This window comes from Taurulus bubalis (genome assembly GCF_910589615.1).
Source record: "Taurulus bubalis genome assembly, chromosome: 13".
In the NCBI taxonomy this organism is placed as follows: domain Eukaryota; kingdom Metazoa; phylum Chordata; class Actinopteri; order Perciformes; family Cottidae; genus Taurulus; species Taurulus bubalis.
The window spans coordinates 8,360,112-8,386,699 of NC_136601.1; the positions used below are offsets into that span (position 1 = coordinate 8,360,112).

The following is a 26,588-nucleotide window of genomic DNA, read 5'->3' on the forward strand; positions in this document are numbered from 1 at the left end:
TTTATAATTCAGAAGAGTTACGTGGCGGAAAAGAAAATCATCTCTGTCTGTGAACTTTTTGTCTGACAATAATGAGATGTTGCTGACACGGAAAATGTTTAGTATTTTGGGGCTGAGGTGCTCTTTGACACTCAACCTCCGACCTAACATAATGATTACACAACAGTAAAGTGGGCGACATCTTTGGTTCCAGATTTTTTGGGATTTGCATTTGAAAGTTTAGGGCCGCGTCTAATGATTCTTTTCATTTTTGACGAATCTACTACTTAATCTCTCGATTGATCGTTTCGTTAATAAAACAGTGGATAAGACTAAGAGTGTACAGTCATGCTCGAAGCTTTGTGAGGCTGATAATGACTAAATATGTATTGGGTGTCGTTGACAATGGGTCAATCTGCTATCGGATACCATTATTTTAATAAATAACAATTCATCACATTTATATCTATGTATTTATTTGTTATATTTCGCTTTACAGAGTAGCAAAGTCATGTTTAAGCTAAGCCCGATGATGTCGTACTTTCATATTAAAGAAAGATTCCAGTCACTTGAAGGAAAGGCTAGGGTGCTCGCTCTGAGGCTGTGGATGCGAGAAATCCAGGTCATTTTATACTCGGACGTCAAACCTTTTTGCTTCATGCACCACTAAGGACTTATAAAGCAGAGAGCCACGTCAAACGTTGTATCTAATTCCCTTCATACATCCATGATAATGGACTAACATTCTTTCAATATCTCTAGTAATAATGCAGATGTTACACAAATGTAATGCTTACAAGTTTTACAACCGAGTGTGTTAGCATGCTTATTATTTATATTATTATTATCATTATTTTATCGATAACTTGTGAAACAACCGTTCTTCCATGTTGTCTCTCGACTCCAGCTCGAGGCTCACATCTCAGGTTGCTAATCAGACTGTAAACAAGGAGCAGCGCACGAGAAGGAAGTGTTGGCCCGCAATACACCTGAGCCCCAGAAGTATAGACCCTCTTAATCCCAGAGTCTTAAGCTCTGATAATTACAGCTCTGAAGCTCCATCGACACCCTCGTACACAGTGTGGCTGTTGTATTGGACGCGTCATTAAAAGCCCTCCGATGACGGTGCTGTGTCTCCTGTGACTTATTGACAGCAGCTCTCAACACAGCAAACAGTGGAGCTGTTTTCCCGTGAAAGAGATCCCACTGTCAAAATACTTCACAGGCACTTCCTCCGCCCCGAAGGGCTGAGAGGTGAAGGGGATCCACACAAAAACATGGTATCATTTAGTCACAGAGGATTAACCCACTTTGAGCAAGTTCTTTGGACCCATCTCCTCTTTATTTCAACAATATAAGTGTTTGTTTTGGGCTGCCTTTGTTATGTATGTTTTGTATAATGTGTCACAGAGGATGATAATGGCCGCTCTTTATCAGGTGTTTTTTTCTTTTAAAAAGCTCTTCTTTTCATCTGATCATGTGTTGAACTCTACATTGTCTACAGTGCCCCGAGAGTAAGTGTATCTCTGTGTATGTGTATGTGTGTGTGTGTGTGTGTGTGTGTGTGTGTGTGTGTGTGTGTGTGTGTGTGTGTGTGTGTGTGTGTGTGTGTGACAGGCGGAGATGATGTTCAGTTCGGGAGTCTTCTGGACGGGCCTGGTCTTCATCCCGATCACCTCGCTGGCCTTCGACGTGGCCTACAAAGTGTAAGTCTTCTCTGCGCTATCCTCGCTCATCACTACTCCAATACAGGAAATTCCTCCAGAATCTCTTCTATCTCCTGAAGACATTCCTGCCCCCAAATGTTTGCGACAGACTTCCAGGAAAATCTAGCTTGTCCTCTTTATGATTACTTCATGGGAAATGTTTGTGTCTGGTTGACATCGGCACACATGAGCAATTTGCAAAGCTAGAAGGTGTATTAACGGATGTATTCAAAGCAGCAATGGGGTATTTAAATGTCAGTCTCTGAAAGTTTTGATCATATTCAACATCTGTCACATTCTGATTCTGTTTTAATTATTGTCACAGGGTGAAGAAAGTGTGTTTCAAGACCCTGGTGGATGAGGTGCAGGAGCTCGAGGCTTTATCCAAAGACCCCGGAGCAGTGGTGCATGGGAAGAGGTACAGTTACACACCACTCCACCGCTTTTATCTTTGTTTGGGGGTTTTATATTTATTCATGTAAGTTTTGGTCTCTGAGTGAGAAAAATGGATTTGTCCTTGTGAAAATGAATAAAATAATGAGGCTGGTTGCTTTACCGTACCGAAAGAGAATAACACATTCAAAGTGCAGCGGTAATCATGCACATCTTGCCGACACACTGCCGACATGTCCACGCTCGCAAGATGGCAAGTGGCTTTGGTAATAGTACATCTTCAACTTTCTCTAATAATTTACGTGACTTTATTCTCAAGCAGAAATCCATTTTTGTCTGTGCTTTGAGGCATGGGAAACAAAAAAGGGATTTGCAAGTTATAAATGGCAAATGTATACTGTCTCACTGTAGAATGGCCCAACCCTCCCAAGGCTTTCTTTTGCTACACAAAATGTAAAGTATTTGAGAAAGTCTCACGTTGAACTTGGAGGAAGAATCATCCGTGACCTCCCAAATCCCTCCAAATTTCACAAATACTCACGGCTCCGCTTGCCAACACTATTCCTATGTGTAAAGGAGAAATCCTCAAATTGCTGCTAAATTGCAGGAGTTTGACTGTAATGTCAGTAATAAGAGTATCTTTCTTATGTATTACATATTTTTTCCCCAAATAGTGAATGTCTCATTTTAGAGCTCCTATATTAAAGCCATCTATTATAAAAACGTATTAGTTGAACCGGGTCTGCGCTGCTCTCTGGGGCCTCAGGCAGGAATCAACATGGTGCAGATCAGTGTGAGATCTCCTGCTAGCTGAAAATGATACCAGAGTCTGGCCACTGTCCCGGGCCCAGCGGGCTGCATGCACACACACACACACACACACACACACACACACACACACACACACACACACACACACACACACCCTTACAGAAACAAACATCAAGAGATATAAACACAGATGCATGGATTATTTGGCTTAAATGCACATAGGAGCGACTCGTATACTTACATTTTCACACATGATGGTGAAATATGTCACACACACACACACACACACACACACACACACACACACACACACACACACACACACACACACGCGCGTACTTTGTTCTTCACCGTGCCCTGCAGAGTTTTGTCTCCCTTACATGGTGGTTAGTACCAGCAGGTTGGCAGGTCCATCCACTCTGGAGGACACAGGCGTGATATATGGCTCATTAAATCTGCCTGTGGTGCTCAGCATGCTGCTAAACCCCTGCCCGTTTCTGTGTGTGTGTGTGTGTGTGTGTGTGTGTGTGTGTGTGTGTGTGTGTGTGTGTCTAGTTTGACGGAGAGGGCCCAGCTCCTGAAGAACGTCTTCAAGAAGAGCACAGTCAGTTTGTACCGGTCTGAGTCCATGCAGCAGAACCTGCTCCGTAAGTTACACGATGTTTCTTTGTTTTCTTTGCTTCCTCTATTTCTTTCTCTCTTAATTCCTCTCTTTCTGAACGGGCCTTACGATAGAGGCGTGAGGCCGTTAACTTTTACCCCAAAGAACAATTCAGTTTATCCACGTTAGATTTATGTGCTTCCAAAAAATGTTCCCTCGTCAGGGGAACAGATCGAGGGTCATTACTCTTCTTCTGACGCGTACTGTATCTCCGAAACCTTCGCCTCACCCTTCGCCTGCGGGAGCCGCTAACGCTCGTCCCACCTCTCTTCATAAATACTCTGCGTTCACCAGATGCAGGAAACACGCGTCAGTAACTGTGACTGCAGCAGCGCCACAGTTCCCTGACAGTTCCCTGTGTCCAGTTCACAAACTGCTCTTATGAACTATTAAATGAGCTCTTGAATACACATACAGTTTGGAAAGAACTGTAAATCATATCTCACTACTTTTTGTTTAATCATCTGAAAAGTAGAGAAAGAAACTCTACTGAAAGTTGGCCGTTAAGAATTTGTTACAATGTTGTTTTGTCATTCTTTTATTGCATTTTGTCTCATTTAAATCACAATTTTATATGTATATTATTTTTTAGAAAACCCATCTGTTTCATTTTCTTGTATGTTTTTTTTTTAGAATAAGATAACATTAAACTTGATAGTAGCTTTGTAGTCAACAAAGTATCAATGATGCACAATTCAACATCAATAACTTGAAGAAAATTCAAGCAGCCTTAGTGTTATTTTACATTGTAGAACTATTTACTGGTAATTATTCAGCTGTGTGTAGATTTTCGACAGACAGCAGGAAACTTCTTCAACGTCTCTTTCTAAATGTTGATGTATACATTAAGAAAGACGTACTTTCTACTACTAAGTGTAAAGTAAGGGTTCAAAGTAGTATAGCTTTCGCATTGGCAGCAACATTCAGCCGTTACATTTCCAATCATACTTAAGCATGGGGTTTTGTGTTCTGTTTATTTTTCTCTTTTTCGTTTGTCCTGTGTCTGATCAGTTTGTTTTTTGTTTGTCTCATAGGTGGGGATGAGACCGTTGTTGTGTGATACCTTTTTGAATTTCCTTATTCAAACCTCACCCCGTTTAAAACTTCAGCCTCCTCTAGCTCCCTGATAGACGCCTCTCTCCCTCTTTTTGTTTTGGCGGTTGACTTCCTGTCCTCCCCCTCGTGTGCCTCGTGTGTCTTTAGTTGAGCTCAGTAGAGCGAGATAACCAAGAAATGATGAAATGTTGCGCTGTTATTCCCCCACAATGCACTCATCTCAGCGGGGTCCTTTGAACTTCCCCGCTGGCCTCCAGGTAGTGACCGAGTCATTTGACACCTGAAGGTGAGTCAGGGGTCAAAGGTCATGAAGGAACCCTGTAGGAAAGTTTAGGTGGTAGATCACAGAGCTGCTGTTGTACTCTTGATGTAGAACATATTTGGGAGTGCTGTGATTACTTTTTAAAACTTTTGTTTTGTTTTCATCAGATGATTTATTTTCAAGAATAGTGTGACATTTTGGGAATATTCTTATTTGATTTCTTGCTGAGAATAAACCGATACCCTTCTCATTGTGCCACTTATGCATTAACATTACATTACATAACATCAGCCTCCATTTGTCTGAGAAATACAATCTGCGCGCTGAATGTTAAACGCAATTTTCTCAAGCTGTGACTCACGAAACTGTTGCAACTTTATAAGCAGGTTAAAAATATGTTTTGTCGTGAGGCAGATTTTCTATATTTGGGTCTTTGAGGATTATGGAAATTGCTTCAGAACAGTGAAACGTTTTAATGACCTGCATTCTTCAAATATTGCTCGGAGATTCTCTTTCTGACTCGAATACAACACGAATACCTGAGAAGCACAAGCTGGCGTTAGCTACAGCTACTTAGCTTAGCTTAGCTTAGCGTAAAGACTGGTTCTGGCTCTTGTATAAGACCCAAATTGTTGTTTTACACTTAGTTTTTTGTGCATTAAACAAACAAGATATAACATGTTAAATATTGAGCAAACGTTGTTTCCTTTGGACAAAGCCAGGCTGGCTGTTTCCTTCTGTTTCCAGTCTTTGTGCTACGCTAAGCTAAACGACTTCTGGCTGCAGCCTTCAGGCATGAGAGCAGTATTGGTCTTCTTAGCAAAAAAAACTAATAAACATATGACCTGAAATGCTGAACTTTTTTTTTTCTTTCTGTTTATTCAGTTGTGTTTTTTTATGTTATAATTACTTTTATTACATACATCTCTGAGGTCCATCGTTTTAACTGCTTCCACTCTTTTCCAGATGGCTACGCCTTCTCACAAGACGAGAACGGAGTGGTGTCTCAGTCTGATGTCATCAGAGTGTACGACACCACCAAACAGAGGACCAACGAGTGGTGAGCTGCCGGCCCTCTGGTCGGCCAATCCGGAGCCACAACAGCTGTTTCTACTGGCGATATTTGAAGCTTAGCAGGGGGGGAGAGGAGGTGCGAATGTGTGCCTCCAGCACTGAGGGGGTATTTGGACATGGATAGGAATTGGACAGAAGAGAGTGTCTTTGAAAAAGGGAAAAAAAACAACAAGCAACAGTTAAAATTGTGTCCACTATCAGCTGTAGTTGTGTGTCCAGCAGACATGATGAGCACTGTGCTTCTTAGCAGTCTGTGGTCTGAAGTTCTTCACTGTTCTCGCTCAGTTTGTTGGAGTGAACGTCTCCTCTCTTTTGAAAATCATTTAATTATATTAAAATCTTACTCCTTAACACTGTTGTAATAGAATTTAAAACACTGGACGATGATTAGTTTTAGAGGATTTGAACTTCTGAAAGATTGCCAAAGAGCAGTCGTATATACAATCTTCCAAGTACTAGTGAATTCGGAAAACTTTAAACCAAATGTAATCACACTCCTGAGTGTATTCCAGCACTAAACGGACCACTTCAGAGCAGACATTGTAATATTTATATTTTCTTTTTGCACTTAAGGAAGCATCTATTGTGTAAGGCCTTACATTTGCTCATGCCTTCATCGTTGTTTCTTTTAAAACACATTTGTTCCTTTTTATTTAATTTTTAAGTATGTAGATATCGTGCCTGGTTTTTATTTGTTTATTTTCCTTCTTAATTCTTTAAGAGGTTGCCTCCCGCAACTCACCGTAGTCCTGTTTCCACCGTTTTTTACAGCAGAAGCATTGCTTGCGACAAATAATTGCATTCCACACATCACTCCTGTCTCAACGATCACGACGGTGCCTACGTAGAACCTTTCCCTCATAGAAGAAGAAGATAGCCAAGAATAGTTTAGCCAGCTAGCTTAGACCAGTGCTCCACACACACACACACACACACCAACTGAATACAAAATCACTGTCTCCCCACCACAGTCTTGCACTCGTACAATGTGAAAACTACAGAGTGCCTTGTGGCACGCGTGTAAACTAAGATGTGTTCCTGCAGAGGGGAACGGCTCTCTGATGGTCCTGTTAGAGCTCACAGTGGTGGCAGTGTTTCCCTTAACATGGAGATTTTATCCTTCTAACATAAGTGCCATTAGCTTAAGGGGGAGAGAAATATTAGCCAGGAAAACTTCACGACAATATCAAAACTACTTTGTCTCTATAGTTATTTTGTGGATTTGTATTTTTATATTGGAGATGTATGACTTTTGCATTGACTGGCTTTGTAATGAACTGTCTGTAACTTTGAGTTTTTTTTGTTTTCTTCCTCTGATAAACTGGCAGGATATAATAGATCGAATGAGGAAACTGAGCTTTCTTAAATGTCTTGTTATTATTAATATCAATATTGTTACAGCTTGATTTATTTATAATTGACTACTTAATGTCTGTGTGATTGCTTTCTTCTCCCTATGGGAGATCAGATCTCTGACGGTGTGTGTGAGTGAGTGTGTTTGTTTGTTTGTTAGTTTCTTGCCTGCATGTGCATGTGCTGTATGTGTGCGTGCGCGTGTGCGCGTGTGTGTGTGTGTGTGTCATCTCTACTGTGGATAACTTATATGTATGCATTGCATGTCTGTGTCCTCTATGTGAGATTGGGAGTTCCTGGCGTCTCCCGGTTTGTTTCTTTTGTCGTGTGTATGTATGTGTGTGTGTGAGAGAGGGAATTTATGTGTGTGGCTTGCTTCAGTTGTCCGTCTGCACGACTCCAGGTATAGCTATGTTGTACTGCTGTGTGCTGATGCATGGCCCGTATGGGAGCGTGTGTGTGTGTTAGTGTGCAGGATGACTGTGTGTGTTTGTGTGTGTGTGTGTGATCAAACTCTCGACCTCGACTGTGAGAGTTTCTGATGCTCAGCTCGCTTCGACAGGAGATGTTGCACAATGCACTCGATGTACCTTTCCAGTAGTGGATATCTGGTATTATCTGGTTTCGGTATATGATTTCTCTTGAGTGTAAATGTTTGTAACTTGTTTTCTTCACACAGTGTACCTCTGCTTTACAGGAAAGCTCTTTACTGAGGGTTAATGATTATTTTTCTCTGCCGGTCTTTTAGTGTAAAAACTTAATTGGACGTCATCTTGTCAAAAGTTTCCAAGCCGCTGAATGTGGATGTAGACTGTTGCTTTCTTTTTCCAGAAAACATAAAACACACGTTGTTGTCTGTGAAAGTCGTGGGCTGCATGAATGGATAACACAAAATGTTTAACTGTACTACTTTGATTCTCCCTCAAGTGTTGATCACTTTACAAAAGAGAAAAGAACGCACCTTTAACTTTACTTTTTAATATTTGTTTTTTTTCCGTCATTCTGTTCGATGATTGTTCTGCATGTTGGGACTGCAAACTTATAAGTGTTGTCTTTTACTGCCATGAAGGACTACTGAAATAAAATTTACAATCATGGAGGAACAATGTGACCGTCGTGGCTTATTCTCCTGTGTATTTGGAGGTTTGTTATCACATAATCAGTAAAAGTCTGCCTGGTGGCCGTACATTTCATAGGCCAAACAATACATAGAGAGAAAAACAATTCAATAAATCGATAACTTTAAGGGCGTCAACGGCTATTAAAGCGGAGCAACCATGTGACGTATCGTAAGCAAAAATGGCGAACACGGTGCTGAAAATCCCCTGACAAATAAAGCGTGGTGAAACGCCAAGCGGACAAAGCTTCTTCCAAAACAAAAACGAAAATGAGCTTTCATCCGCTGGTGAGTTTGAATCCATTGCAGGAATGGTGAACTCCACCACTAATTTAAAAAAAAAAACACTATAAAGAGGTACTTAAGGAACGTGAATACACCAATTGGCTATTGCTGAAAAATGCTGATAAATAATGGTATCAAAAACATGGTTTGATTTCACAATTTTAATGAGTTATTGTTCTCTTTCACCATTCATCACAGTGACTTAAATGTATGATGGATTTTGTTACGAGATAATTGTTTTCAGAGGCTTTGGACCCAGAAAAAGGTTTGACTTCGATGAAATATGTGAGACAGAATAAAATATAAGCCTTCAGCGTAAGCAGAACTCTAACTTTCTAAAGAAACTTGAAACTTATTTGAGGCCCGGCTAAGAAAGACATGACAGATTACCTATTTGAATGATTTAGGAAATGTGAGCAAAACTTGTTGACAACTTGTATTTTTCTTTTTATTAGCAGAGTGTGGAATGTGAGAAAAGTCTGAGCCGACAGCTGTGAGTAGGAGCGAGACCCCGAAGAAGTTATTAGTGGAATCTGTCAAGTGAGTTGTATTTTGTGATGGAGCAGTCCGCTGAGAACGGCACAGACTTTAATGCAGCGGCAAACACCGGCAGACTGAACCGCTTGCAGGTTTCACGAGACACCGATCGCCAAGTCTATTTCACAGTCAGATAACCTGAGAACAGAAAAGGCTTTGTCAAGGTTTTTGCTCTACCTGTTGGTGCAACCTAAACCTCTATTTCTGGGGCGAGTTGTTTTTAACACTGTGACCATGCCATGCTCATTGAACACTGACAATGACTGATCTCAGCGCTGCATTCCTGCTGTGAAGTCTGGCGCAAGAACGAGCGACAGGTAGTGAGCTGCTGTGCAGGCCCGACCGCTCCGGTTTCCTTTTTCGTCTGAGTGATGATGAGGCTTCGTTCAGAGCGCAAAAATGTAAGTTAACAGACATCGCGTTAGTGCGCAGAAGGTACGGGAGAGACAACATTTTATTCGCTGTAAATTAGGGAATCAATATGACAACCCTGCTCTGGGTACAATGCATGTACAACATCTTTATAATAGTCCACATTTCCTCCAAATTATACTATCCTTTGTATATCAGGTCCACACTCGTTCCCCTCGTTCTGGGGTCCTTGCGATTGTCCACAAAAACACAATATTTTCCCTGGTTTCCAACATTTAGTTCTAATAATGTAACAATGCTCAGAGTGACAGTGTTGGTGCTGTTTGCCCGAGCAGTATTTCACTTTTCAGCGGAAGGTTTGTGATTAAGTTTAGTCAGTATTATGAGCCGTCACCTTGAATAACAGCCTGAATAAAAAAAAATACAAATTAAGTCCAGTGAGGACTGTTTACAATTTAAGATAAAAGTGCACGAGATCCAACACTGTTGCTGCCTGTAACAGTTGTGTTGAACTCTGATGTGTCCTGTGATGCAGAAGGGCCTCAGGCCGTGCAGCTTTGTGGTTCTTTATCCCCGGTCCTCCTCTCTGTGTCCGTTCGGACGGCCTGGGCCTTCCGCCCAAACACCACCAGCTGTGTTGCAGTGTTGTGTGTGTTTGCCAGCTCACAGCCAACCACCTAAAAAACTTTTAAAAAACTTAACTTAACGTAATCCCTCTATATTTCCCCTGCTGGGAGCCGTGTCAGCTTTGTCCGAAGTCGGCGAAGCCCTTTGCCGCTGAGAAGGCGTCTGGCTGCAGGGGGAAGAAGTACTGCTGCGGCAGGAGGAAGCTCTGAGAGGGCTGGTGGAGCTGCAGCTGGGTGTGTGTGTGTGCGGAGGGCAGTTGGTGCTGCATGCCTCCTGACATGGGTGCTGGTGGGGATGTGTAAGGGGGTGGTAGAGGCGGAGGCAGAGTCTGAGTCTGGGTGGAGGCCGACGAGGAGACGGTGGCCGACACCAGGCAGCCGTGCTGCTGCTGCCCACCCGGACCTCCGAGAGAAAACCTCCGCATGGAGCTGCCTCCTCCGGCCGAGCTGGAGCTGGTGGTGGCCGTGCTGGACTGTCGCGACGGGGCCCGGAGGCTCGGGGGAGCGGAGGTGAGGATCATGGGGATGGTTTCGCCCTGGTAGCTACGCAGGGAGAAGCGAATGGGCTGCTGGGTCGGCTGCTTGGGCCGCAGGCAGGTGCAGCAGTAGACGGCCACCAGAGAGCCGACCACGACGAAGGCCACGAAGATGCTGCCCACCATTAGGAAGGGCACGTAGATGGGCTCTGAGGGGGGAGGAGACAGGCAGGTTAGCATCAATAGTGAGGAAGCAGCTCCATGGGACAGAAAGCTGCAGGTTATAAGTATGTATCTACGTGAAAAAACATTGACCCAGTTTGTGTTCGGACTTTCTATTTGCATTTCCCTGAAGACCAAAAATAACTAATTTAACTTAAATAAATCAAAGATATTATACATTATTTCTGACATGCTCACAGGAGGAGTTATAGTTGTTCACAAATACATTAAGAAACACTTATATCTGCTTAAAACTATTATAGTGTGTTATAAAACATACATGTTTATGTAGTGCTTAGTAATCCCAAATAGAGTTGTTAAAGTTAAGTTTGACCTTAAACTACAGCCTACGGTGACTCAAATTGTGAAAGTGAACATTATTTAATAAAGTTATTTCTTTTAAGCTCTTTATAGTATTACAAAATCTAATGGACACATTCCTGCTGGAAAATACAAACAGCTCCGGTTACACTCTGTGAAGCCCATTTGCACTTTGGGAGGAAATCAGCGAATGTTTATTTATTTTTATAGGAAGAAATTAGGAAATTGTGAGCACACAGTCCATTCAGTTAAGGCCCCGTAGCTTATCAGCTCGGGGAATTTAAAGGAAACTTTGAAGAAGAAAAAAAACATTGAGGGTTAAAGTAACCTTTTATTTAAGATTGCACAACTCACAGAGGGTTAATGTAACACTTTGAGCCTATTGAAGGTTTAAAGAAGTTAAAGATAAGTTGTTGCCGTCTCATTCAGTTGTGATTTCTTTGGTTGGCAAATCCAAAGTCAAAGTGATTTTTTGGGGTTTGGCAACACAATAAGCCGGCTTGTGTGAGAAATGTTTGAATGCATTCCTGCATTCTGATCCAGTTTATCTTTTGTTTTGTGAGTTTTGTGCTTATTTCTGCTGAAAGATTTTCTAAAGAATTAGTTTGAAGAACATTTGTTGAGTGACTGACAGGCTGCGTCACACCTGATAGTGATCTGCAGTGAGTTCAGGTCAAATGAAGCCACGGGAGCGCAGATTAAAAGGTGCTGGAAACTGGACACTTGGCTTGAAATACATGAAAACCATAAAACACAATAACTGGACATATAAAAGGCTGCATATGTAAACACTTTCAGTATTGTAAAACAGAAAGGTGTATTTAGTTTTTTTCTGCAACTTTTCTATTTTACAATTCAACACACTTTAACATGTTGGCCTCAAAATGTTGTGTTGAATAACACAAATGGTGTATTTTGTTTCCCCAAAGAACATACATCTGTTGGTGTCTTGTTTGAGTGGATGAACCAAACATTGAACAAAGTGTTACATATATCATAATTTCACATGACAGCAGTCTGTCTGCTCTGGTGGTTGCACACTCAAAGTGTCCTGGGGCCCTGAAACATGCATTAGTCTTTATATTCATGTTAAATGACCTCTGTAGAAACCTATCAGAAGCCATGCATTTAGACTCAACATGTGCATGCATCTTATTGCGTTTGTGTACTTTATTTGTACACCACATTGGTTAAACCCAATCAAATTTAGACTGAAATGGTGTCACTATTTGTGTTTTGCACCTAACCGAATTCGACTCTGAACTAAATAGAGTTTTTCTGAATGCTAAACTTTCGGGAATGCCTGAGAACAGCACATTTAAGCCGGTAAGTGTAAACCCACTAGACTTACGCGCTGCGAACTCGGTGTTGTCCACCTCCCGGTCGTTGGTGCAGCCGCCCTGGTCCAGGCGCGCGTCCGCGGCCGCGCAGCAGTAGCGCAGCGAGCAGGAGCCGCAGCACACGGTGGCGTCCATGGTGTCAAAGTCCTCCGGACACTGGAAGCCATCGTGATAATTCCCATTAGCGTCCAGCCAGCCGTGGCAGTACTCCCCCTGTGCGTCCGATATCCGCAGATTCCAGGTCAGATATCCCAGCAGCAGGCAGCTCAGCAGGCACACCATCCCGGCGAGCCGCGGGGGGTTCACGGGTCCCTGCGTCCTGTGGGCGTCCTGTGGGCTTCAGCCGCCGGCCACCGAGAGCGTCGGTCCGGGTTAGAGCCTCTTCATTGAGAGGGACTCACTGAATGAGAAACGCGGGGGTCCGGGGATGTAAACTTATGTCACCGTCATCTTTCTACCATCCGAGCCGTCCTGAGCCAAAAGTTCCCAAATCCCTTGAATGCAGCTTCTCTTGAAGAAACTTCTTTTAAAAAAAAAAGTCAGCAGTGAACTTTCTCCTCCTCCAAAGCAACTGCTGCTCTCTGCTCGCAGTGTGGTCGCTCCCGAGGACGTGTGTTGATGTCGGTGCAGAAGTTGTGCGCCCACCACACTGGAGAGTTGCTGCTTTTTGTGACTCTGGCGGTGCACGCGCGCACGTAACTCCCATTAAGCAAACGTGCGCGTTCGTGTGGTGGTAGTGGTCGCAGCGGGGCCGAGTAGCATGAAGTTGCCCAAATAACGTGTATAAATTGTGTTTACGAGCTTATTATTGCACGAGTGGAGACCCACAGTGCGGCAGCTGTACTGCATTAAGATACCTGCATTTGTATTAATCATCATTTTGACATTTAAGACCGAACAAAGTAAATGTATTTAATTTAAAGACATGAATCACAACTGAGGAACCCGTTTAAAGTGAGACAATACTCTGGTCTGTTATGACTGATGTTGCTCTAATACTGACTTTGGGTCAGTTTGTGGACATCGCTGCTCTTCTACCGTTTTAAACCCATCTTTTTAGCATATATAATGTTTATACTTGTATTTATGTGGTGTGTTTGTTATACTTGTCCATGCTCTACAGGTTGTTGCCACTCAAGCCTGTTCAGCAAAAACTAGAACAGGCTCACTTTAAAGCATATTAGTAGATGTATGACGAATACATGCAGGAAGTTAAAACTTCTGCAGAATAATTAAAATACTTCATTTGCTTCAGATGCTCCATTGTTGCCTAAACGTATGACTATTTCATTGGATCATTTATGATAATCACCAGTTAACGTTTATTGTATCCGCTTCTGAACACTTTATTCAGATCATGCCTTTATATAGGCCTATAAATCTTTTATGATCAGCCATACAGACATGCATAGCTACAATATTGACGAAGCACTTGGATGTGTTTTGATTACACGCAGGAGCAACAACTACCGACCTGTCTGGCCAGGTGAAAATGAGAGTAAACACATGAATGTTAATTAGCAGCAGGTCTTTTCCTTCCATGTTTGCTAATCTATTGATGTGGCGCCCCCATGTGTTGCTGCAAACTTTTAGGGCCGCAGGCTACCAGACAGCTGCTATAAACACTAAAATGATTATATACACGAGGTAAATTCTGATTTGAATGACAGCTGGCCTTTTCACTATTTATAAAAAAAATAAATAAATAAAAAAGGATCCAATGAATAAAAGCCTTCTGTGGAATTCAGGACCAAAAGATATACAATCATATTTTATTTTATTATTATTATCATTATACTTGTTTTAGCAATGTATTTTATTCAGTGGTATTTTTCCAATTATAGCTACAGTTTCACATATTTTGAAAAACACAAACGCACCTATGAATGCTCATTATTCTTTATGGATTATTTGCTCATTTTAAGCCGTCTGGGTGTGGATTGCCTTTCCTTTCCTTTGCGCTCATGTTGCTCTGTTTATCCTCTGAGCTCAGTAGCAAAATGGCCTCTGCCTTTTCATTTGTAGGATTTCGTTCTGCGTTTTTTTTCATTTCCAGATTGTACAAATGCCATAGCGCCCCGTTGTTCTCCGGGTGGATGGGGCTACAAAGGAGGCAGGCAGCGGCGCACAAGTCCCGCCTGCATTTCCCTCTGGGGGAGTCTCAGTGTCTGCGCTCCCGACTGGGGATTGGAGCGGCGGCCTGTCAGTAAAGGAGCCCACCCTTCACACGGTGCGTATGAGAGGAAACCGAGCCAGACAGTGACGGATCTGCTCCTCCAGCCCGTCACAGCAAGCAGCGCGCCGCGACACCGACCCCCGGAGCCCTACCCACCGCGCGGTGACACCTGGCCGGGATGGAGGGAGCGATGCAGCCCGCAGACGAAGGACCCGGAGCCCCGAAGATGTGCCGACAAGCACGGGGTCCATACAGCACCCTGAAAACCTTCCAGAGCAAACGCTCGGCGGGCAAGTCGCGCGTTGACAGGTCCGCTGTGGTCGAGGCGCCTCTGTTTGGCGACGGACACCACTTCACTTTCCATCCCGAGCAGCCTCATCGTTTCCAGCCCCATCACCAGCAGCAGCAGCAGCACCAGCGTCTGCAGCAGCTTCACCAAACCAGCGTCGCTATCAGCAGCAGTCAGCAGCATCACCCGACTCCTCAGCAGCAGCAGCAGCAGGATCATTTCCCATGTGAGAACAGGCCCAGCAGCAGGGTCCCGACATCCACCTCGGCGGCGGCGGCAGCATCTCCTGGTACCCAGCAGCGGCGCGGCGGCGGCAGAGCGGAGCCCAGAGTCTCCCCAGACTGCTCCTACGGCATCAGCTCAGGTGGGTTTCAAACTTGTTCAGAGTGATGAGAGTGACTCCCGGTCATGTGTGGAAGTCTGCTCCATCTCTAAAAGCTACTTTTAGTCATTTGGATTTGGGATGGGGAGACTTTTCCGAGCTACATGTCTTCAGATGTCCTGTTTCTGGTGTGTATTTAGAGTTTTAGCTGCCCAGATATCTGAGCAAAAAGCCTTTTTTCAGAGCCAATAAACTTGAACAGAACACAAAGAATTATGTCATTAAGAGCAAGCATCTCCTTTGTTCACATGAGCGTCATGTTTTTGTTCCCGTTTCTTCCTCTTTTTTTTCTTCCTGTCAGCAGTGATTGATTTGCTGCTGTAATGAGAGCAGTCATGATTGAATCTCCAGTGTGCATGTGCTAAAAATGACATTGGGTAATTGTGTGTGTGTGTGTGTGTGTGGACTTGTGTTTTTTTGTATGTGTGTGTGTGTGTGTGTGTGTGTGCAAGAAGGGCCTTCACAATCTGGTTGAAACACATTGTTCCGTGCTAATTTTTCTCCTCAGCTGCGGTTCATTAGTGAGCTGTGCAGTCTCAGGAAGAAATGTGTTCCTTGTGTGGAGGGCGGGTCCATGGGAACCAACATTAAGATGAAAGCAATGAACCTAATCCTGCTAGTTACGAAATTATACATTACATCGCCTCCTCCCAATCAGATATTAATCTCTTTATCACCGCTGGAAGCAGAGGCTCAATTTGCTGCTGGTTATTGTTGATTTACAGAAAATCCAGTGTTCAGTCGGAGGTTGCGCTGTATTAACTCACCTACATGAGAATTGGCAAATGTGTGTGTGAAGTACACGTTTGATCTAAAATTAGGCACTTTAATCTGTGAGTGAGCAGACATATTCTCTGCCAGTATAAAGCCCAGATTTCAGTCAGGAAGACCCATTGTTTGCATCCCTTCTGGCATACACATGGCCCTGATTTCACTTATGAAAAACCCACACAAAACCATATTCTCCCTGCTCATATTACACAAAATGCACCATCAAATCCTGGCTAAACTAGTCATGGATTCTAACTGATAATGACACATCAAAGTGCTCTCTATCTGCACCATGGGAGAAACTTAACATCCCTCGTATGGCTGGAAAGAAAATAACAAAACCACGATGCCCTTCTCAAGAAGAGAGGCAGCGGAGACCCCTGGACTCGGCAATCAGTTCGGCACACAATAACACAAATTGCATTGAAAAGCCGTTCCCAAAGTGTTGTGATTAAAATAAATGGGGCTCATAAATTTGCCTCTGCCGAGCGTGTTGTTTTTAATGAAATTTTATGAGGCTCTCAGCTCACACTGCCACAGAACTGGTGAGAGAAGAAAGTAGGGTGGCGAGCGGGTGGGGGTGAAAGGGAATGATATCGGATACATCTCGACGGGTAAACAGAGACAGCACGCATATTAATAAATGCGACACATCTGCGCCAGGATGATAGATACGTCTGAGCGAGGGGCAACCAACGCAGCAGTGGCAGCCTAGAACTCATTTTGTCTGTGTGTATATGTGTGTGTGTGTGTGAGAGGACACTGGACTCGTAATCATTACACGAAGGTATGTGTGAGATCATCTCATTGAGACGTGCTCAGACTACCGGGGAAACTGTACACTGAGGCTTGTTGCTGGACAATAAGCTCCGTGCTGATTTTCTTTGCTTGGCTGGGTTTGGTCACAGCAGATACTGTGACTTCAGAGTTTATTGACATCTGAATAAATCAGCATAATCAAGCTGACATTTCTATGAGCAGAGGGGCCGACTGTATGTGGAGAGATTTGCCACGAATAGAGAGAAAAGGGAAGTGGAAAAGAACCAGAACCAGAGAAAGACAAAACACAGAATCACTCACTGTCTTTCCATAAGTGTATCTGCTGGTTTTTCTTCATAATGTTAAGCAGTACGACACTAAAGTACTTCACTTTTTGAGGTATTGCTTCTTCTAACGTAAACGTTGTTAAACCACTGCACGTTTTTGACAGCTGAATTTATTGGATCTTTCCAGATTTCGATTTTGCATGTATGTTATATATGATAGCAAAGAAAAGGTCCATTTAGTAGCTTTTCTGGGGCTTTTGCCTTCATCACATGGTCTTCAACAGCAGATTGAGTTGGTTGATTGTCATGGAACTGTAGACTTTAACTTCTTGCCCTTTTGACTGAAAAGTTTCTTCTATGCTAATGACAGAAACTCGGTCTGCTGATGAAGATCATGTGACGCAGTCAAAAGTTTCAGAACCGCTGCAAAAATGGACAGTGGTGATATTACTTTTGTCAACTGCTATTTACACGGTCAAAAAATGAGCCGTGACCCTCAGAGTCATCCGTCTGAACACAACAGACTCAGTGATTGTAGAGCGATGGCGGCCTCTGACCTCTTCATTTCCCCCCTGTGCCGTAGAGAATCGCCTCATCCTGGATGCCTTCGCCCAGCAGTGTAGCCGAGTCCTCAGCCTCCTCAACAACGGTCGCCTCCTGGAGCCCCCCTCCTCCTCCTCCACCTTCACGTCCAACATCAAGCTGGAAGGCGGGCCAGGGGAGTTTCAGGGGCTTCACTGCTCCTCGCTGGTGAAGACCAAACCCGAAGAGAGTTCCTCCACCACAGACCCAGAAGAGGAGGCCCAACAAAGCCATCTGAACCAACAACAGACCTCTGCCGTTCTTCGCATCTTCACAGACTCCCTCCAGAACTATCTGCTCTCAGGGCCTCAGCAGCAGCAGCAGCAGCAGCATCTGACTGCCGGCCCGGATGATGAGCAGTGTCCGTTGGCGGAGCCCGGCTCAGGGGTGACTCCTCCGAGACACAACCTGGGAGGCTGGGGCTCGCCGACTCCGTCAGAGTCGTACGGCCACCCGTCGTCCACGCTGCCCGAGGAGGAAGAGGAGGAGGAGAGCTGCTGTCCACGCTGCCTGGAGTTGGAGCAGGAGGTGCTGTCTCTGCAGCAGGAGAACGAGGAGCTCCGCAACAAGCTGGAGAATGTCCCAGGTGCAGTAATGAAAGCGGGGGCTTCACAGGGTTTGAGTCTATTCTTTGGGATGGGTCAAAGGTCCAGCGAAATTGATCGCTTTTGGGTTCTCCGTTGTACCTTGTTTTTACTCTTTCTATGAGTGGAAATGTTGGTATTGGCAGTGGTAGAGGAAGCACAGCTATTTTATTTAAGTAAAACACCACACTGTTAAAAAAAGAGTCCTGCTGGATAGTTTAATCCAGGGCTGGAGTTGAATTGAGGCTGGATGGAAAAAGCTGAGGAGACTTGACTTGGTGATCCATGAATACAGAAAAATGCAGCTTTGTGTTTAGTTTCTATTTTGGAGCATTCATGGAGAAAACATCATGAATAATAAATAAGATAACGAGGCGTCTCCATGACCTGATGCACACTGCTGCTGGCACCACAAAAAAGAACTCTTGAGTTCATATGAGAAATTTGGCTTTTATTATGAAGATATTTTGTCTCTATACAAAAGTAATTGTTATATTAAGCATTGATAGGCCGGAAAGGACGCAAAAGACTTGAGACGTGACTTAAAACTGTTCGGATTTAATCTATAATAATGCATCATAGTTTTGTTGTTGTTGTCAAAGCGGTGGATCAACATTACCGACCCCAGAGCCACACAACTAACAAAGTAGAACATTAAGAATAAAATGATGAATACATTTGACTATCAAATCAGCAAATAGATTTAGTCTAGATCGATTAATCAACTAATTGTTTAATTCCTACTCATTTATTGAAGCTCTTTCTTAATCCCTCATCTCTCTGTAATAATCCGTAAAAATAGTTTGATATGAAGATATTCTCAGATTTATTTTTGCACCTATTATTCAAACTGATCAATCAATGCCAAATCTATGCGTCCATATATTTGATCATCATCAGACACTGATTTAAGTGTTTGTGTGTCATCAGTTTCAGAAAGCCACGTGTTCTCACTCTCTAAGTGCATCACAGAGTTTTAATAGCATCTATTTTTATTAAGTTTCTCGCTCTCCTCAAAGCATTCTGAGCTCCCCAGTGTCACCGTAACCTAATTTGCACTAAAACAGCAAATTTTATCTGCACATTGCTGGATTATTGTCGTTAAATGAATCACCAGATGGGTCATAATTCTGACAATGTGTTTTTATTTCTACTCACACGTGTTTCCATACAGTTCCCTGTCAAAATGCCCTCAACTACTTCAAAACTGTTCTTGAGTTTCACAACCAGCTGGTCCAGCCGATGCCGGAGGAGCAGCTCACCGAGGTGAGGATTCACGCTGCCGCACATTATTCACATTTATTTAAAGAATGTGTGATCAGTAGCATATGTTAAAGGTGTTAAAATATCAGATCCCATCCTTCCCAAATAAGTAACTTTGTCATTGTGTTAATTGTGCCATTAATAAATGTTGTAATTAATGAAAAATTTATGTCTCTGCAGGAAGAAGAACGGCAAACAGTCTTTGAGGTCTGTGTTTTTAATTAATAAAATATGTTGTTTTTAAGATCATAAAAAATATAAACTTTTAACAATGTCTTTGTCTGTGGAAACAGGACATGGTGGCAAATGAGTTAAATTGACACTAGATGATGGTGTGCACCCTAGAACATGGTTAAAAGTTCATTTCAAAGTGGACAAAACTTTAGACAATGTCGTCAAATTTGGAATAAAAGTAAAATGCCCGCGTGAGACTGCATGTGGAGTTAAACCTTTTTTTAATTTTTTTATTTTTTTATTTGGAAATGGCAAACATGCATTTCAACTGACACTTCCATCTTTTTCTATACATATACAAACATACAACATACCCACCCCACCCACCCCTCCCACTGGTAGACCCACCTAGAGTATAGGAAAATAAATACATAAAAATAAATAATAAAAAAAAAGAGGTCACCTCATTTCGCCGAGCCAGACGTCTGCACACATACACGCACCTAAACACACATATCTCTGGTACATCTGAACGTAAACACCTGCTTCACTCTGCACATCAAACATCATCATATCACACAATCATATCCACTAACTGATTGGCAGCAGTTGTGGCCAGTAGGCAGAAACCAGAGCGCCCAAATTATCGCCTATCCAACAATCAGATTAAAACATGAATAAAAGAAAAAGGAAAAGAAAGAAAAAAGAAGAGAGAAAAAATAAATAAAAAAGTGTTATGTCTATTGTGTGCTTAATGATTTAGGGACTATACCAAAAGATACTGCTCGGGGGAATCAGGCATAGTTTTGAGTTTACCCAAGTATGTCAGAACCGGGTCCCAGGTGGAAAATAATTTGTTCCTTGACCCCCTCAGCGAGTATTTAATTTTCTCTAGATGAATGAATTGCATCAGGTCACCAAACCACATAGATGTCTTGGGTGGGTTCGTTGATTTCCAGTGCAACAATATTCTTCTACGTGCAAGAAGTGTCATAAACGCCAGGATGTTTTTATGTTTTTTTGTTATTGTGCAGTTTTGTCTGTCTGTGACACCAAATATAGCTGAAGTTGCGTTGGGTTGGAGATCAATAATTAGAGCCTCAGAAAGTGTTTTTCAGGGCATGACCAGAACATATGAGTTAAGTTGGCTGGGGTGTGATGGCATCTTCTACAACTAGCATCCGAGTTAGGGTATATTTTAGCTAATCTTGCTTTTGAAAAATGAGCTTGATGCAGAACTTTGAATTGGATTATGCCGAGTTTTGCACAAGACGAGCTGTCATTCACTCTTTGTAGAGCGCAGTTCCACAAGTCTTCTGCTATGTCAGCCCCCAGTTCACCTTCCCAGTCCGCCTTTATCTTCGCCAAGGTCACGTTTTTAAGAGATGATATACAGTCATGTATTCTTGAAATTAGCTGCTTTGAGTCGGGTGGAAGTTCAAGCATATCATCCAAGCCTGCCACTGAAGAGATATTTGGAAAGTTGGGGTCTTGACACTTCAGGAAGTGGCGGACTTGGAAATATCTAAATAAACTTGACTGAGGAAGATTAAATGTGTGTGATAAATCCTCAAAGCTGGCAAATACCCTGTTTATGTACATATCCTTAAATCTGGCGATGCCTTTTCTTCGCCAGAGAGAGACTGTAGCATCCAATCTAGCTGGGTGGAAGAGGTGGTTATTGCATATAGGGCTTATGTTAAGAAGATATGTAAAACCAAAGTTCCGTCTAAATTGAAACCATATGTTGAGGGTGTTAATGACGATTGGGTTATTTGTGAAATGTGATATAGAAACTAGAAGACTGGAGGTGACCAGAGCTGTAAGAGATGTTGAACTGCAGGATCTAGCCTTATAGTGACACCAGTTTGTATCTGGAGCATGAAGCCAATAGGTCATTTTTTGGACATGTGTTGCCCAATAGTAGTAGCAAAGATTCGGAAGAGCAAGCCCTCCCTGTAGTTTAGGCCTCTGAAGGAGCTCCATACGAAATTTGGGGAGCACATTCATCTTTATGCAATTTACTTTCCCTGCTAAGGATAAGTGAATTGTTTTCCATTTTTTAAGATCCAATTTAACTTTCTCAAGTAGAGAAGAAAAGTTTTCTTTGTAAAGGTTCTGCATATCTCTTGTGATGTTAATGCTCAGGTATTTAAAACCATTTCTTGCCATTTTGAAAGGCAATACGTTATCCTGAATTTGAAGCGCTAAGTTATTAACAGGGTAGCCTTCACTTTTACTAAAATTCAGTTTATACCCAGAAAATGTACCAAATCTTAACACAGTGTGGTAATGTGAGGTACACTTAGAACAGGGTCTGATATGTACAATAATAAATCATCAGCATATAAAGATAGTTTGTACTCCTCCTCTCCCCTAATAATTCCACTGAGTGTGATAGATAAGGGCTCTATAGCCAAAGCAAATAGCAGCGGGCTGATGGGACAACCCTGACGGGTTGCTCTTGTCAATGTGAAGTACTGTGATTTCTTACCATATGTAACTACAGAGGCCTTGGGTGAGTTGTATAGTAGTTTAATCCATGAAATTAATTTAGGGCCATAGCCAAATTTCTCCAAACATGTAAATAAGTATTCCCATTCAACCCTGTCAAAAGCTTTCTGAGCATCCAGCGAGATGACCACTTCTGGTACCCTACTGGACATAGGGGAGTGTATAATGTTTAAAAACTGACGGTCATTGGTAAATGAGTTTCGCCCCAAAATGAAACCGGTTTGGTCAGCAGAGATCACATCACTCATTGTGATTTCTAGGCGTAGGGCAAGAGCTTTGGCCAGGATCTTAACATCGCTGTTTAGGAGAGAGATGGGACGGTACGAGCCACATTCTGTGCTATCTTTACCTGGCTTAAGAAAGAAGGAGAGTAATTGATGCCTCAGTTAGTGTTTGTGGTAGTGACCCACGGGAAAAAGAATCTATAAACATATCTAGTAGAATTGGGGTTAATTTGTTCAGAAAAGTTTTCCCACTTTGGCGCCTTCCCACTTTGCATTGCCATTATTGCTTTAATAATTTCAAAATGTTGTAATGGAAGTTCAGTCTTTGACTTATGTATCATGTTTATAGAAGGGGCCTGGAGGTTATTAAAAATGTCAGTTCTATCATTTGTCATTTCTTACGTATACAGGTTTGAGTAGAATGAGGTAAATGTTCCATTAATTGCTCCTTGGTTACTACTTAAGTCACCATTTACTTTCCTTATTTGTCGAATTTGTTGGGCAGCAGTTTGACATTTAAGTTGGTGTGCCAAAAGGCGGCCAGCTTTTTCTCCATGCTCATAAATGTATCTACGTGATTTTAACAAAATTTTTTCAGTCTTTCCAGTTGATAACAAATTGTATTGAGTTTGCAGGTCTAGCTTCTTTTTATTGTTCAGAGGATGGTGACATAGAGTACTGAGCATCCACTGTGTTTATTGATTTAATAAGCTGCTCCTGTTTATTCCTCCTCATCTTGTTGGTTCTTGATGAATATGATATAATCTCACCTCTGAGCACAGCCTTCAATGTTTCCCAAAGCAAGGAAGGGGGGACATTATCTTTTTTATTAGATTCTAAAAAGTCATCAATGTTTTTGTTTATCAATTCACAGAAAGAAGCGTCGGCCAGCAAGGTTTTGTCTCATTTCCAAGAAGGGCGTTCCGAATTATTAAAATTATTAAAATGTGAGGTCTAGTATCACTGGGGCGTGATCAGATTCAACTATAGTTGAATATTCAGCTCTACTGACATAGGGAAGAAGGATTCGATCAATAAAGAAATAGTCTATTCTGCTCTATGAATGGTGCACTGGGGAGAAATAAGAGAATGATTGACTCAGTGGAAATAAAAAACGCCACAGGTCGACGCTTCCTATTTGATCCATAATAAGGGATAATGATTGAGCCATTTTAGACAGTTTTGTAGATTTAGGGTTAGAACGGTCCAATACTGGATTGACTGTACAGTTTAGGTCACCCCCAAAAATTAATTGTTGCGTATTTTAAATTGGGTATTAATGAAATAACTTTACCTATAAACTTATCATCATCCCAATTTGGGACAAAAACCTTTTGACCATTAAATCTATCCTCCTCTTCCCTTCAGGGCAGCAAACAGCTGCTGGAGAACTATCCTCTCTTCATCTCTAATAAGCAGTGGGACGAAGCCGTCAACTCCTCCAAGAAAGATGGCAGGCGGCTGCTGCGCTACCTGATTCGCTTCGTCTTCACCACAGACGAGCTCAAGTTCTCCTGCGGTTTGGGCAAAAGGAAGCGTTCAGTCCACTCAGGAGATCCAGGCCTGGAGAGGCGACCGCTCAACCCCGTCAAAGTCAGCTGCCTAAGAGGTACGCGGCCTGGAAAAAAGTCTGTCGAGTTAGACGTCTGTTTGCATTATGCTTCAGTCTGCTCATTTTAAGTGATGCATTATTATTGAAACGCTGGGAATTGAAACACTCCTGCAGTTGTCCGACAGCCAGAAGCTCTGGCAAATGTCTGCTTATAAAATGTTAGTGTTGTTTGAATGATGCGGTGCCATACTTTTTAGAGCACTAAATCTTTTACAGCCCATGTTTCAGACTTAAAAAGCAGCAGTGGCTATCAAGTGAGATCATTATGCATGGACTCATAACCATTTGAAACTGATGGTTCCCATGACAAGCAAACATGAACCAAATGTAATTTTTTTTGGCTCACATGGATATGGTTGAACTTATCATTCATGGTCACAATTATTTCACTTATGACTAATCAAATTCAACTCATTTCCACAATAAACCTTCTCTTGATTTGTTATTTTAAACCTGCATTAACAGTTGTTTTTTTCCGGCCACTTGGGGGCAGCAGAAACAAACTGAGAGCACGATAATGACATATCACCACTTTTTAATTTTATAAGTTTAAATTGATCGCAAACAGTTGCTTAAGTAAGCATCCAGCCTTCACAGACACACATGGTAATTTATTCAGAGTTGTGTGTGTGTTGTCCACATGAGGAACGTTAGTCTAACGTTTACTCTTCTTTTAACACTGTTTTTGCTCTCCACCGCCTCCTGAAGGAAAGATTCTTTAGTTTCTAAATCCTCTACTATGTTCACCAGCTTACTGTGTCTGTCTTCTGTTTTTAGAGCTTTTTCCTCTGAAAATAGCTGCCTGCCTTGGCCTAAAAGAACACTATTAGAGCGGAGAGAGTGAACCAAAACAGTCAAGTTGAGGGTCAGACAGCTAAAAAATGAGCTGAAACTCACGATAAAGCTCATTGAAAAAGAAAGTTTCGGTTTGCTTTCACATTTTATCTTGTTTTAATCAAAACTCTTCTTGCCAGATTTCATCCGAATGCACTGTGCCTCAAACCCAGACTGGTGGATGCCGTCAGAGGAGCAGATCAACAAGGTGTTCAGCGATGCCGTCGGCCACGCCCGCCAGGGCCGAGCGGTCGGTACGTTCCTGGGCAGCAGCGGCAGCAGCACCAGCAGCCTCTACATGGACGGCTTTGATGGACATCTGTCCCAGGACGAACTGTATCTGAAAGGCTGCCAGAACGGCCAGTCGGACTGAGGTCGAAGGAGGAATTAGAGACAAATGCCGGAAATGTAGCTGTTCAACAACATATCCCAAAACGCTGACCTTAACCTGCCACTTTACAGAGTGAAGAAAACATTCCAGATGACGTTTATCATTCAGAATATAACTGCGTTTGTAGCTCTTTTGCCATTTTTATACCTCAAATTTAGTTTCGTCCAAATTTGAATCTTACGGTGTCTTTAATTTCTTTTTAAATTTGAGACTTCCATTTGCTACTTTTTATGATTTGATGTGTGTGTTTTTGGGATGCATACTTTAAGGTAATCAGGAATATATTTGTGTTAATGTTACCCATTAGAGACTCCATCACTGCCCTTCATCACAAAAAGTAGCATTTCATATTTCTCGCCAAATTTTCCATCAAATTGTGCGTCATTGGCAAAGCCCCTATAATTGCAACCCTTCAACAGGAGTGCCTCTTAGAAAGTCGTGTTTCGTTACCTGTAGTCTTGCACTTTGCATCCCAATTTTTTTTTTCTTAATTAGAATATAAATTCTGATGTGTCAAGTTTTAAAAAGAGAAATGCATTAAAAGTCTCTCCAATGAGCTTGAATTCAGCTTCTCTTGGGTTGAAAACAAAGATTTGGTCAAGGCTGATGTCAGGATATGCAAAAGAAAAAAAAAAAAAAAAAAGACGTGCGTCATATTGCAAAACAGTCTTATAATTGTTCAATATGATTCCTTATCTGCAAAGGTTATAAGAGGTCTCCTAAATTAGTTTGAAACGCTTTATACGTCAGTGATATAACGCTGATTAAGGTGTGCTAATGATTAAAATGCAGATTTGCAGAAAAAAACAACACAATGGTTTATATATCAAAAAACAACACATGGTTTATATTTAATGCTAAATTCTGCACTTTTTTTGCTCTGTCAGATTATTTTATTCATCTTGATGCAAAAAGTCTTCAACTGCAAGTTAGATCTATGCATTCTACATCTTGGTCATCGGTGAGAAGACGTTTTGACTCTGGATGAATGAATGTCGCCATATAATATTGCCTTAAACTTGATTCAAGACCTCCACAGTATAAAGTGTTGGTGCTTTGTGTGTTATCAGTCATGTCTTCACAATGTGGATTGTCGCTGTCTTCTTCATAATGACAGAGAATAATCACTTCTGTATAATTATCTGTTGACCTAAGTGGAAGAAAAATCAAGCACTTCTTTCTTATTTGCACTTTT

At 42.2% G+C, this 26,588-nt stretch overlaps 2 protein-coding genes across 2 annotated transcripts; one reads left to right on the forward strand and one right to left on the reverse strand.

Moving 5' to 3' along the window:
• Positions 1–10,308: 10,308 nt before the first annotated feature.
• On the reverse strand, positions 10,309–12,833 carry shisa3 (shisa family member 3; the record flags this gene model as incomplete). Its single annotated transcript, XM_079228247.1, has 2 exons — positions 10,309–10,877; positions 12,563–12,833. 2 exons carry the CDS (start codon positions 12,831–12,833, stop codon positions 10,309–10,311), a joined length of 840 nt encoding a protein of 279 aa, XP_079084373.1.
• Positions 12,834–14,905: 2,072 nt separating this feature from the next.
• On the forward strand, positions 14,906–25,375 carry bend4 (BEN domain containing 4; the record flags this gene model as incomplete). The annotated part of the gene is made up of 6 exons (XM_079229233.1): positions 14,906–15,380; positions 17,799–18,383; positions 19,556–19,647; positions 19,825–19,851; positions 23,925–24,165; positions 25,143–25,375. The coding sequence occupies 6 exons, from the start codon at positions 14,906–14,908 to the stop codon at positions 25,373–25,375; spliced, it is 1,653 nt and encodes a 550-aa protein (XP_079085359.1).
• Between the last annotated feature and the right edge of the window lie 1,213 nt (positions 25,376–26,588).